General features: G+C 38.6%; 1 protein-coding gene across 2 annotated transcripts in view; it reads right to left on the reverse strand.

The window, feature by feature from the left end:
- The window catches only part of Tnpo-SR (transportin 3), a 239,055-nt gene that overhangs the window by 98,703 nt on the left and 126,080 nt on the right, over nucleotides 1–14,272 (reverse strand). For both annotated transcript variants that reach the window (XM_067153792.2, XM_067153791.2), the window contains 2 exons: nucleotides 4,947–5,047; nucleotides 406–540 (listed from right to left, as the gene is read on the reverse strand). In XM_067153792.2, the coding sequence (XP_067009893.2) occupies nucleotides 406–540; nucleotides 4,947–5,047 (236 nt within the window). The remainder of the gene's footprint in view (nucleotides 1–405; nucleotides 541–4,946; nucleotides 5,048–14,272) is intronic.

Here is a 14,272-nt window from a genome sequence, read left to right on the forward strand (position 1 = left end):
TACCTCATTTACCATTTCCCGAACTCTCTCATTTTTTACTCTGTCCATTCCTCTTAAGCCTACATGATTCCGTTGAATCTTCATTTCCACTGCTTGTGTTCTACTTTTGTCCTCTCCATCACCCACGTTTCTGATCATGTCAAAACTGGCACAAAATAAGTCACGTAGAAAATGGTAATGATGAAGGTATAAAATAAGAAAGACTAGCATTAAATTGATCAACAAATACTGTATAATACTATGACAGTCAGTTATTCTGCCTCAGTGGCATTTGACAGATCAAAGTCTGTTCCTAATTATAGTTCATAGAGGTTCATTATACCACTTCTTGACAAATGAAGATAAGGATAAAAATGGCAGCTTGGTACTATAACATTTAGAGTTAAATGTAAATATTCTCCGTACCTCTGTTATGACTGCCTGGCATGGATGAATCTGCCCATTTTCCACGCTAGGTTTCGTGTGTCTAAAAATGGCTGCCAGTCGATCCAGCCATAGCACGGGATCAGTTTTAGTTCCTCTCTCAGTCTTAACGTCATTCTGGAACAAAACAATTTACATATAAAATTAATATATGCAAGAGATAATTACACAGCGATATCCTAATATTATGATCATCCTTGGTTTAGAATGAAGTCATTCTGGGACATTACAGAATTCATATAAAAGGGTTTAGTACAGGTAAAATATGCAAACTCATTAATCGGTTGTAGAAGAGTTCAAACCAACCACATGTGTAAATGGCGTAATTTAACTGATGATATAAAAGGGCACGACAACAGGGTACTGGGTGAAAGGTGGTAACATATTGGAAATTGGCAAATGTTCACCCTCAACCCACCAAGGACATAATAATGGTGCTCCCCAAGACGCCTGATTCCAGAGGGGAACAATGACTCTGATGAACAGTAAAGACATGGGTTCCATTAAACATTCATTATGAACACAGGATGGCAGAGGAAAGAATCGGTGATCACTGTGAAGTGAATACTATTATCTGTATGCCTGCAGAGCACATAATGCTAACCTATTTTCATCACCAACTATGTCTCTAATTTACACGGGGTCTTTGGAGGAGTGGAAAAATGTTGCCACCTTGGCTGATTCAGAGTTCTTACAGTATTAAATGGACAGTGCATAAAATGACACCTCATACACACAAATTGCCTCAAAGAAACATCTGTAGGTCAAATGTAGAATGGTGGCAGCAGTTTAATTTTCCAGGGGATGTTTTCCTAGGATGTACTTGGACCACTATTACTACAGTAAGTGTCTCTGAATACTAATGGGTACTTCGCAATCGAAACAGGTTAGTAAGAGCATATTGCATACAAAGTAGGAGGGCTGTGGAGGGGCCAGATTCAATCAATCAATCAATCAATCAATCAATCAATCAATCAATCAATCAATCAATCAATCAATCAATCAATCAACTAACCAATCACTATTGATCTGCATTTAGGTCAGTCGCCCAGGTGGCAGATTTCTGTTGTTTTTCTAGCCTTGTCATAAATGATTGCAACAAAATAGGAAATTTATTGAACAACATCTCTCTTGGTAAGTTACTCCAGTCCGTAACTCCCCTTCCTATAAATTAATATTTGTTCCAATTTGTCCTCTTGAATTCCAGCTTTGTCTTCATATTGTGATCTTTCCTACTTTTAAAGACAACACTCAAACTTATTTGTCTACTGATGTCATTCCACGCCATCTCTCCACTGACAGCTCGGAACATACCACTTATAATACGTAGGTCGAGTCATAAGTCATGGCAACTATTTTTTTTTCTCTCGCGAACAGGAGACAACACGGAAAATCTAAGATGTGCATTTGGAAACTACGGTATGTACTTGCGCATGATGCCACTAGATGGATGATAGGAAAACTTAAAACGGTCCACCTTTTCAATACAAAAATGTTATAGTTAATTTATAACATGTATTTGCACTTGGAACTAGTTTCAACGCTGTTTTGCGTCATCATCAGCCAAAATGTGGGAAATAGGCCAACATGTAGGCATTTATATTACACAAGGCGTTACATTAAACAATACACATCTTACAAGGAGATAAAAACAGGGACGAATATAGAAACAAATGAATCGTTGAGAAAGCAAAAGTTATACATATTAAAAATAACCTTAACCACACATCTTGCAGTGCGAAAGTGTTCTTCTTGAATGATTCCTGAATATAAAACACACGCGCACACATTTCTGAAGAGCCAGCAGGCAGGACAAAGTAAAGTGAAACCTTAAGAGTTCTTCTGAGAAGAGTTCATCATTTTTTCTATGTTCCGACTAACTAATGAAGTCTCCCTTGAGTTCCTGATAAACATACACAACAGGAAATTCTCCTTCATTCTCAACAATAGCTATACAGACCAACGGTAAAATTTCATTTTAAATATTGTGCAGAGACGTGAAAGCATGATCTTGAACATGATATAACTCCTTCATATAACCCAATTTTTTACACAAGGTGTTACATTAAATAATACACATCTTACGAGGAGATAAAAACAGGGACGAATGTAGAAACACATGCATCGTTGAGAAAGCATAAGTTATACATATTAAAAATAAGCTTAACCACACAACTTGCAGTGCGAAAATATTTGCCTTGAATGATTCCTGAATACAAAACGCACGCGCACACACTTCTAAAGAGCCAGCAGGCAGGAAAAAGTAAGGTGAAACCTTAAGAGTTCTTCTGAGAAGAGTTCATCATTCTTTCTATGTTCCGAATAACTAATGAAGTTTCCCTTGAGTTCCTGATAAACATACACAACAGGAAATTAAACAATACACATCTTACAAGGAGATAAAAACAGGGAAAGTTATACATATTAAAAATAACCTTAACCACACATCTTGTGGTGCGAAAATATTCGTCTTGAATGATTCCTGAATACAAAACACACACGCACACATTTCTGAAGAGCCAGCAGGCAGGAAAAAGTAAAGTGAAACCTTAAGAGTTCTTCTGAGAAGAGTTCATCATTTTTTCTATGTTCCGACTAACTAATGAAGTCTCCCTTGAGTTCCTGATAAACATACACAGCAGGAAATTCTCCTTCACTCTCAACAATAGCTATAAAGACCAACGGTAAAATTTCATTTTAAATATTGTGCAGAGACGTGAAAGCATGATCTTGAACATGATATAACTCCTTCGTTTAACCCCATTTTTTTTTTTTACACAAGGTGTTACATTAAACAATACACATCTTACGAGGAGATAAAAACAGGGACGAATGTAGAAACAAATGCAACGTTGAGAAAGCAAAAGTTATACATATTAAAAATAAGCTTAACCACACAACTTGCAGTGTGAAAATATTTGCCTTGAATGATTCCTGAATACAAAACGCATGCGCACACATTTCTAAAGAGCCAGCAGGCAGGAAAAAGTAAGGTGAAACCTTAAGAGTTCTTCTGAGAAGAGTTCATCATTCTTTCTATGTTCCGACTAACTAATGAAGTCTCCCTTGAGTTCCTGATAAACATACACAACAGGAAATTCTCCTTAACTCTCAACAATAGCTATAAAAGACCAACGGTAAATTGTATTTTAAATACTGTGCAGAGATGTGGAAGCATGATCTTGAACATGATATAACTTCTTCATTTAACCACCTTTGAAAGTCTCTCTCTATATTACATAGCTTCATTAACACACCATTCTGTAGATGCACAAAATAATCTTGTAATCTTCACAGGTCCGGTATTCAGCTCCCACTAGATGGTGTATGTAAACAACAGTGTGGGTCTAAGCATGCCCCCAATTTCAGTGTGTGAGTGAGAGCGTCACAAGATGGAAGTCAACAAGCAGGAGCAACGATCGTATATTAAAATAGCAGTTCTCCGCGGCAGAAATGCATGCCAATGCCATGCAGAGCTGTGGGAAGCCATTACGTGGACAATGGTTTGCTAACAAAGAGGACATCGTAACAGTATTTCGGAGAGAGGTGTCACACGTTAGCGATACACATGCAGCGAATGGTATTCTGCACCTTGCTGGCAATGCACAGTGGAAACCTTACGTGATTATTTCGAAGGTCTGTAACTAGTAGAGACCTGTCCTTTGTACGTAGTCTTGTGTATTTGCTGTCTATACCATAATAAAACAATGTTTACCAGTGGCCTGTGTTCTGTCACTTTCCTAAGAGAATCTCCTGAAGTCAGAATTTTTCTTCAGGCATTATGCATAAGTACATGCCCTATATTTCCAACTGCATATCTTAGATTTTCCGTGGTGTCTCCTGTTCGCGAGAAACAAAATAGTTGCCATGACTTATGACTCGACCCTCGTACCAATATAAATAGTCCATTATTGGACATTATAAATTTTCCAGCTAACTCATTCCTGGTTGCCAGCGTTTCACTCCAGTGTGCTAAGTTGGGCTCATCAGTTGGTAAATATCACACTCACCAAGGTGCATGGCTAGTGCATACCGTGGAGGCCACTGCGTAGGCTACTTGGAGCCACCGATAGTGCCAATGCACTATGAGAGACACTTCAATAAAATTTTCAGCCTTCAAATATCATTTCTTACAGTGGGTTAAGTACAAATTAATAGGAAGTTCTTTACTGTTAGAGGTTATGTTGCATTAACACAAGCAGGTTTTTGGCTTTGATGGAATGAGAAAGGACTAGGACTGAAAAGGTTGCAACCCTCTGTTTGTCAAGTGTGAAAATAGGAAACTATGGAAAACTACTTTCACAGCTGCCAATAGTGGGGTCTGAACACAGCATCTCCCACCACAACACGAACCGTGTAGTCAACCTGCATGGTAGTATGAACGAGTCTTGCAGCAGAGATCATGAGGTCAACAGCCTTAACAGATATGCATCGAACTTCATACGTTATTAACAGTGAGTTAAGCAGTTGGTTTCTATGACAATCAAATATCACATGTGCAATAAATACACCACTACTCTCACCTCCACTAGCTGACACAGAGGATTAATCTGAAACCAGCAGATTTCCTTCATAGCCTGCTGAATTTGGTCTGAAGGCATCCTTCCTAGTATTATGGAAACTCCTGCAATCAGAAAGTACAAACAATATAAGTTAACACAGTTTCAAGAAATGACACTTCAATGAAATTTTCACCCTTCAAGTATCATTTCTTACAGTGGGTTATGTACAAATTAATAGGAAGTTCTTTACTTTTAGAGGTTATGTTGCATTAACACAAGCAGTTTTTTGGCTTTGATGGAATGTATACTGTGTTGGCCTGAATATAAGATGGCCTCGCATATTAACATGACTCTTAATTTTTGGAAGTAATTTACAAGGAAAACTAAATAAATGTAATTATAACAAATTCAAGCTCTCCTGTAACTAATATAATTTAATAATCATTAAAGTAAATCTAAGAACAAAAGTTTTATTATTGGTTTCCCTCCATTTTATTATGTAACACTGATAGGCAACCAAATTTATCAGTGTAATCTGCCAGTAGGCACTGCACAATAGTACTGTAATGTTGTAAATACAGTCCTGAACGTCACCCATTTGCTTACACTACCCCAGGCTTGCCTTAAATTCAGTAAAGGTATGGCTAGATGGATATCTAAACATAATACAGAAATTAATGTAACGATTTATTACGTTCACCGCACCAAGATCTTATGTTAAATAACGCAGATATAAGTGCATTCAATGATGCAGGTTTTGGAACGTTGTCCGCTACCTGATGCATTTTTAATGTAGCTGCCTTTCCTCTAGAGCCTTGGTGTAGACCATGATTCACTTTGGAAGAAATTAAATGTTTTGAAATGTCATGACAGAATTAAGCATAACCTCAAAAGCAATTGTTATGTTACTGGTTGTCAAATGCCGTAAACAGAAACGCCACAGAAAGTAGTGGATATGAAAGTAAGTGGCGATTGCCCTGGTCACTCATACACTATGTTACTTAACGTACACACAGCCCCAAAGATGGCTTCGTACTCCGATATTGTGCAAAGACTTCCATAATATCTAGCCACGCCATATTTCACACCACTATGTTCATATTTATTGCATTATTCATGGACAAATATTATGTTTAAAAATATCTGTCAAGCTGTAACCTTACCACAACTCATGTGCCACCTCCAATCTCTAATGCCTTCACTCAAATAACTTCATGACTACATGGATAACCCGTTTTGTTTCTTCTGCACGAATCCAGTAACAAGCCTCTCAATTTCGTTAAATTTTCCTGTCTTTGATCCTCTGAATGTTTCTCTTGATGTCTTTCTGTCTACGTAACACTTTGAAACACTGAAGTTTTTTGCAGTCTGTACATTACTAGCACGTTTTGCCCTTGCACAGACCCTGCAATTGAAAGTTTATTTATTTACCTGAAGGAAAAAAAAAAAAAAAAATCGCCTTTCCACATGATCTGCCTTGACTGAAACAGTGACCAAAACTGAATGGATTAATATGACGATGCCAACCTAAGCATCAACTGATCATAAGCTCAGCTGCGATTTGTGTGTTGCTTTCTGCTGCACAAGCTAGTATGGTTGGGGAATGATGCAAACAGATCTTTACAAAAATGCTATTTTTTTTTTTTTTGCTATTTTGTTTTACGTCGCACCGACACAGATATGTCTTATGGCGACGATGGGCGAGGAAAGGCCTAGAAAGTGGAAGGAAGCGGCTGTGGCCTTAATTAAGGTACAGCTCCGGCATTTGCCTGGTGTGAAAATGGGAAACCACGGAAAACCATCTTCAGGGCTGCCGACAGTGGGGCTCGAACCCACTATCTCCCGATTACTGGATACTGACCGCACTTAAGCGACTGCAGCTATCGAGCTCGGTTTACAAAAATGAGTCTTTAAATATTAGGCTGTGCGGATAAGATGAGCACATTTTGTATTATATCCTAATCTCAAATTACCTGGGAGATAAGAATAACAAGTCCGGCCACATGCGCGTTGCAGTACTAGTTGCATAATAAACACCAGTCAAGGACTGCGAGATTGATAACTAGTTCAATTAATCTATAGCTAACATGTTATAAGAAGAATACAACATTTATACTATCATCAGAATGAATCAAGATGATATTCAATAAAATTCTGAAGGTCAATGTACTTACCAATGTCAACTGCAGAAGAAAGATAGCTTACTCAATTCCCTCCATATTGTCATCGTTGTCATCACTGTAGGAGTCGTTCACATTTATCACTATCTGTTCAATGGCACCGTCTACTAACTGGTCTATATCCCACATTTGCTTTTCTTCTGTCTCGATGATGGGTTTTACACACAATTCCCAACGTTAAGGAGTCACTAGTTCAATCCCTTCCAGCAGCAGTTTTCTTACTTCCGCAAGGGTGAAAGTTTTTTTGTTCCTAGCCACATGGCCCCTTAACTTGGATCCACACACTTTCAATTGGATTTAAAGAACAATGGTACAGTTAGTGCATGTGATAAATGTCTGGAAGCATTTGAGATGTGGTGCTGGAGGAGGATGGAAAAGATCTCATGAGCAGCAAAACTCAACAATGAAGAAGTTCTTCGACAAATAGGTGAAAAAAGATCCTGTTTAGCAACAATTAAGAAAGAGAAGAGACCAATTAATTGGCCATCTCTATAGGCACAATGGTTTCATAGTTAATGTCATGGTAGGAATGATTCAAGGTAAAAGAGGAAGAGGAAGACCTAGACTGCAATATTCAAGACAGATCAGAGATGACACAGGAACAGGCTCATATGTGGAAATGAAGAGATTAACGGATTACAGAGAAGAGTGGAGAAGACGACTTGCTGCCAACCAATCTTAGGATTAAGACTTAAGAAGAAGGTACGGAGGTAACCTTAAAACATGCCTTCCCGATTGCAATGCAATGTCATCTACTTGATACGCACCACATGAGTTCTTAATATGCTGTGGGACGACATTAAGAAATAGCGGCTACTGACCTCGTCACATTTTCGAGAGTAAGACCAGGATTTGCATCACTAAACTTCTTAAAAACGTTGAGAACACACTGTTTTTCTCTACTTCTCATCACTTTTACCTTCTTATGCTTTAGATGAGAAGGGTCACGTTCCCCACCTTCAGTCCACACGGAAATTTAATAAAGGTTATGTAAACGAAAATTAAAATAGTTAACTAAATCCTAAACAGCAAGACAAAGACTGACTACCAACTTAATGATATATTACTAAATGTTAGCAAGAAAGAAACTCGTAATAACCTGCAAAGTCACTAGCGCGCCAATAACACCCGGACCACAGCAGTAAACAGAAAGCACATGGGTTACATGTTAGCTAAATGAACCGCTACTGAATACTACAATGGCTGTTCCGCTGTTGACACACCACCCCTCTCAAAAGGCACTTTAATGCATGAGTATCAATTATAAATTAAAACTAAACAGCTTTTTAAAAGTGAAAAGTGAAGATTAATGGATTTAGATAATGTACATAACTTTTACGTGGAAATAACATTGCTATTACATGTAAAATATTTTTAACGCCTTACCAAAAGATAGACAGTACCACTGCATTTACCACGTGTTTTCGGTGTTTACTTTATCTCCCAGGTTATTGGAGATAGGGTATTTTTTATTTATTTACACTGTTTACGCCCACATTGAAACATCAAAATCAATCTTATTCAATAAAATCTTCAAAACATAAGTACATCAAAAAAATAAGGTCATTTTTTATTATTATTAAGAAATGCACACAAGTTGTGTATGTATGTTACATAAGTTTTGGTGATACATATGTACACATTTTAATTAAGCACAAAAGTCTACCAGGGGTATTACTAATTTTTTACAAATGGTCATGTGGTGACGATCACAAGGTTGATCGCATAACTCACATATAGGCCTACAGTTATTCCTGGGATCGTGAAAACGCTTGTTCTTGCATACTTTGTGGTGGTACCCACGCACAGCTATTGAGGTCACCAGGTGTCGGAGGTCTCGATTCGTGTTGGCCCAGGATCTACTTACCATGGCTTCTGTGGTATAAAAGTCTAGCCAAACTTCTCTTTGTTTCTTTTGTTTTTCAAGGAGCAGTTTATTCGAGCTGTCGGTAGATGGGAGTCTCATATGCAGTTCTTCTATAAGGATTGGTTCTCTCACGAGCTCGTATACTAGCCTCGACTTTGTGTTTCGAAACACCTAGAGCGGCTTTCAGGAATCTTAATTTAACTGCTTCCAAAGTCATTAGATCTTTTAGACTTAACTTATCCCAAATAATATCTATTCCGTATGTTGCGATGGGAACTATTTTTGCGTTGAATAAGGCCACAGCGGTTGTTAATGATAATCTGGATAATTCTTTGATGTCAAAAATTGTTTTTGTGACATGCTGCACGGGATTTCACGTGTATTCTGAAAGATCTGGCGGTGGTTTGCAGAGTCACTCCCAGGTATTTGAACCTGTTGACTGTCACAAGAGGTTTTGGTCCTAGATATATCCTGTCCTCCGCAGCTTCTTGCGGAATGTCGTCTGTACAGTTTTTTCGGTGTTAATTTCCATTTTGTTTTTCTGTGCCCACTTCTCAAGTTGGTTTATGGCTCTTTGCAGTTTGTAGGTGGAATTCGATCCAATGACAATGTCATCCGCATATATGTAGATTTTTATATCTTCCTTCTCTTGTCTAATTATCTGTACAACATCGTATGTAGCGACATTAAAGAGTAGGGGGCTTAATGGGTCTCCCTGTAGGACACCATTGGTCTGAGTTATTGTTTCCAATGTGGTTACGCCATCTGTGATCTGAATGAAATTGGCTGACATGTTTTGGATCAGTACAGTGAGCTTATTTTTTCCTGTTGTTTCCACCTTTGAGATTAGGATATGTCTGTTTACTGTATCGAAAGCTTTGGCATAATCTTCGAAGATTACATGGAATTTTCCTTGAGTATGCCTTAATGTATCTTCTATATGAGCCGCTGAGAGCCAAAGTGGTCTAAGTCAAGAAATGTCAGTTTTGAGTTATACCACTCAGTGCACTTATAACGCAAGAAAATTTGTTGTGAAGAAGTGGTATAAAGATAACTCCCATGGGAGACGCTTGAGAACGCTAGATGCATTCTTCCCATCACGCCAGAGTGGACCGCATTTACAGGAATAGTGGTATAAGTCAAGCGTCATGGCCACGTTTTTGTGTTGTTCTGTGTTCATTATCGTTATTTAGGTTCTAAAATCAAAAAGTCCTTTTAACTGTGCTAATAAGTATCGGTATTGTTTTCTTTGTTTAGATTTTTAATATTCAGGTGTTATTAAAGTTATTGGCATCAAAAGGCTCCCAATAAGTAGGCTCCTGCCTTCTAAAGCATGTTGAACTCCAAGCTCATGATGCTCATCATGTGATAGCATACAGTGACGCAGCAACTGGTCAAAATCAGAATTCCACTAATTGCACTAATTTGGATGGAGATTGTAAAGAACTCGGAAATGATATCCAAGTGGTTGACCATAAGTTCATGCTATCAGTACACTCCTTTCTTCCAAACGATCAGGATTTCGGAGTTATCGAGAGAAAATTAAGAACTGATCAAATTTTCAGTCTAGATGATTGGTGTAATACCATTCAAAAGGCAAAAAGGAAACAACCCTTTGCTGTTTACAGAATGGCTCTGAATGACTTTGTCTCAACAAAAGACATAGAGAAAAGTGTAACATTTAGAAAGATGAAAACGCAAAATGAAAAGTTCAGTAGGCTTCATGTTGATGGCTTCCTTTTCAGAAAGACTCTCCTCATCACATTCTCTACAAGGAATCTCTCGATGAAGGAATCCTTTTCAAAAGTTTGGACATTACTCCTTCACATCGTGTTCGTGGCTGTCCTCGTTTGTCTGGTGCTCAACTCATCCCTATCAACAACGCTGTGCGACCTGTCACCGAGGCTAAAAAGAGAGACATGATGACCCTTCTTCCATACATCCCTTGGTACAGCACACTTTCTTCAATCAACTGACAACTGTGAATTCGGCTGTGGAGTAGGGACCTGATTCTGTCGACCCATTACAAGAGGAAGATGACGTAGATTGTGAAATTGAGTAAACTGGCATCTTCCATTATAAAGTCTGTTAAAATAGTAATAATTTAATAACCATATGGCCTCAGCTACCGTGTGCAGACATTTCAATTTGATGCCATCTGGCTGTCTGCTCGTCAATTTTGACGTTCCGTTTTACTCTAGACCCACTAGATGGCAGACGGAGTAAACCGAAACTCTCTTGGGCGTCTATGGCTGAGATTTAATGAATTTTGTTGGGTAAACACCAAATGTGTCACCAGAGATCTTTTACATGTCAACATCGTACGACATGGAGTGTCTGTTTAAATTTCAGCATAATAATTTAATTTTCACAAAATTTGACATTTGGGCAAAACAGTTTATTTATAATTCATGAGTGTCCGTACTGCTGAACTATTAGACCAGATTGCGTAGCTAGCATTTAACAACAGAGCAATTATTTTAACTCAATCTGTGAGAGAAAAAGTTGTAATGCAAGCTGTACGTGCAGTTTCACATCTACTGTACAACATTATGTTTCGTTAACAATTATTTTATAAATGCATTGCTATATTAGAGGTTAAAACACAACCTATATATTTTCCTTTTACTCAACTTCGCCAAAACATTTATCATAAGAGAGGTACAACTCTTGATTTGTACCACTTTACCTTTCGCTATGAGTAAACTGCTGACTGGAAAAGTGGTACTCCAAATTTTAAGAACGATAAAAAGCAATTTAAGGAACAAATAACTAAAATGTCTTTATTAAATATAATTTTAATACCTATATCATCTGCATATTTCATCAAATGAATCATGAATTCTTGTAAAGCCTGAATTTACATGAAACAAAATGCGAAACCTTTAATTTCTCAAAATGGGAAAAAAGTGACTTAGACCACTTTGGCTCTCAGCGGCTCATATCATCAATGAAGTTGTTAATGGCGAGGAGAGTGCTCCTGCCTTTTCAGAAACCGAACTGTTCTTCCAGAATCCTATGTTCTAGTTCCTTAGAAATTCGCTTTGTGATAATGCTTGTGAGTTATCTTCAATATGCATTTTTCCAGGGCAAATCCCCTGTAGGAGTTTGGGTCCAATTGATTGCCTTTCCCTTTAAACAGTACCTTAATTGTAAAGATCCTCCATATTTCTGGTATGTTGCCCTCTTTTAAGCATATGTTTAACATATCTGTTGCTGCTTGAAGTAATAAACTAACTGAGCCTTTGATATGTTCATTACCGAGCTTGATAGCTGCAGTAGCTTAAGTGCGGCCAGTATCCAGTAATCGGGAGATAGTGGGTTCGAGTCCCACTGTCGGCAGCCCTGAAGATGGTTTTCCGTGGTTTCCCATTTTCACACCAGGCAAATGTCGGGGCTGTACCTTACTTAAGGCCACGGCCGCTTCCTTCCAATTCCTAGGCCATTCCTATCCTATTGTCGCCATAAGACCTATTTGTATCGGTGCGACTTAAAGCAAATAGCGATGTGTTCATTATATATGCGGTCGGGACCTGGCACCTTCTTGTCTTTTAGAGATGGTATTGTCTCGTATATCTCTTCTGTCGTGAAGGGTTCAGTTTCCGCTAGACATGTCCTCACATTGATCGGTTCATATGCGGTGTTGGTTTTATCAATGTTGAGAATGTTGTTGAAATGTTCTTCCCAAACTGTTACGTCTATTTTGCTATTGCTCTGAGATTTCCGTGGCCACAATGCCACATACGGGTTCTTTCTGGCCTCTTCCACCATACTTGTTGCTTCCTTTTCCATGTAATCCTTTTTTTAAATTTTCAGTAGATTTTTATACTCTTTTCTGATTTGATTGTAGGATTTTATATCCTATAAACTATGACTGGATTTTGCTGTATTTAGCGCAAGAAGGGTAATCTGTCTCTTTTCATAACATTCTGCATCAAACCATTTGCGAGCTCTTCTCTTTTGATTGTATACCACAGCAGACTGAATCGTTTTTTCCAGTGTCATGGCAGCCGAATCAATGTCATTTCTCTCTACGTGATTATTGAATTCTTTCCATTCTTCTTTCTTCTGGCTTAATACGCAGTTTCTTAGCTGTCGTGAGACTTTGATTTCTGTGGTTTTAATTCTGTTCATCACATCTGGAATGGAAAAATTGGCCACGACCAGCCAATGCTTCTTTAGGAGTGTCTCATCTGCTGAATAACATACTTTATAATTATTCAATGTAATATTAGGTCCTTTATAGAATATTAAGTCAATAGAGAGAGAGAGAGAGAGAGATTTATTAAAGAAATAAATCATCCGTCCTCCAATGAGGGTGACCATTTGGATCCAGAATACAGTTTCAATTTCAGTGGAGTTTAAAAATACCAAGAAATGAAAATTTAATCGTTGAAGCTGTTGTAATACATCCTGAGTGTGTGAAGTACATTCGTTTATCCGCCTGGTTGACAGGATGAATCCTTCCTCTATCATCATATCTAACCGTTCATTTGTTCTATGATTTGTAACATCTAATCTGCAGTTCAGATCTCCAGCTATAATAATGTTTCGTCCTGGTGTCGCCTGTCTTAAGGCAATCATAATGTTTGTTGTTATGTCTTCTATTGGCGTTAATGGTTCAAGGTATATGGCTATTATAGAAAGGTTCTCGAAATTTCTCACAAGTATGTCTTGATCCTAACCGGCCCTGTGGTGTAGGGGTAGCATGCCTGCTTCTTACCCGGTGGCCCCGGGTTTGATTTCCGGCCAGATCAGGGATTTTTACCTGGATCTGAGGGCTGATTCGAAGTCCACTCAGCCTGCATGATTAGAATTGAGGAACTATCGGACGGTGAGATAACGGCCCCGGTCTAGAAAGCCAAGAATAACAGCCGAGAGGATTCGCCGTGCTGACCACACGACACCTTGAAATCTGCAGGCCTTCGGGCTGAGCAGCGGTCACTTGGTAGGCCAAGGCCCTTCAAGGGCTGTAGTGCCATGGGGTTTGGGAGGTGTCTTGATCCTGATGTGTGCTTAGCACTTTTCCCATTTTTGGTTCGAAGAAGCAGGGGATTCCTTGTTTTGGCTGTCCTCTTGGTCCTTGCGTCACTGGTATATGTTGCGAGTAGAATCCGTTCATTTCCAAGGCGTTAGTTGCTACAGTTTCTACGAAGACTAATATGTCTTGTGTGTGTGCAAAAGATCGTTGTTAGATAGTGCTAGAGTGCTTTTTCAGTCCTTCCACATTCCACAGAAGCAGATTGAGCTGTGAGTCTGGGTCCTGCTCCTTGGGAACGAAAAATACGGTAGCGTCGTAC

Source organism: Anabrus simplex, chromosome 9 (genome assembly GCF_040414725.1).
Source record: "Anabrus simplex isolate iqAnaSimp1 chromosome 9, ASM4041472v1, whole genome shotgun sequence".
In the NCBI taxonomy this organism is placed as follows: Eukaryota; Metazoa; Arthropoda; class Insecta; order Orthoptera; family Tettigoniidae; genus Anabrus; species Anabrus simplex.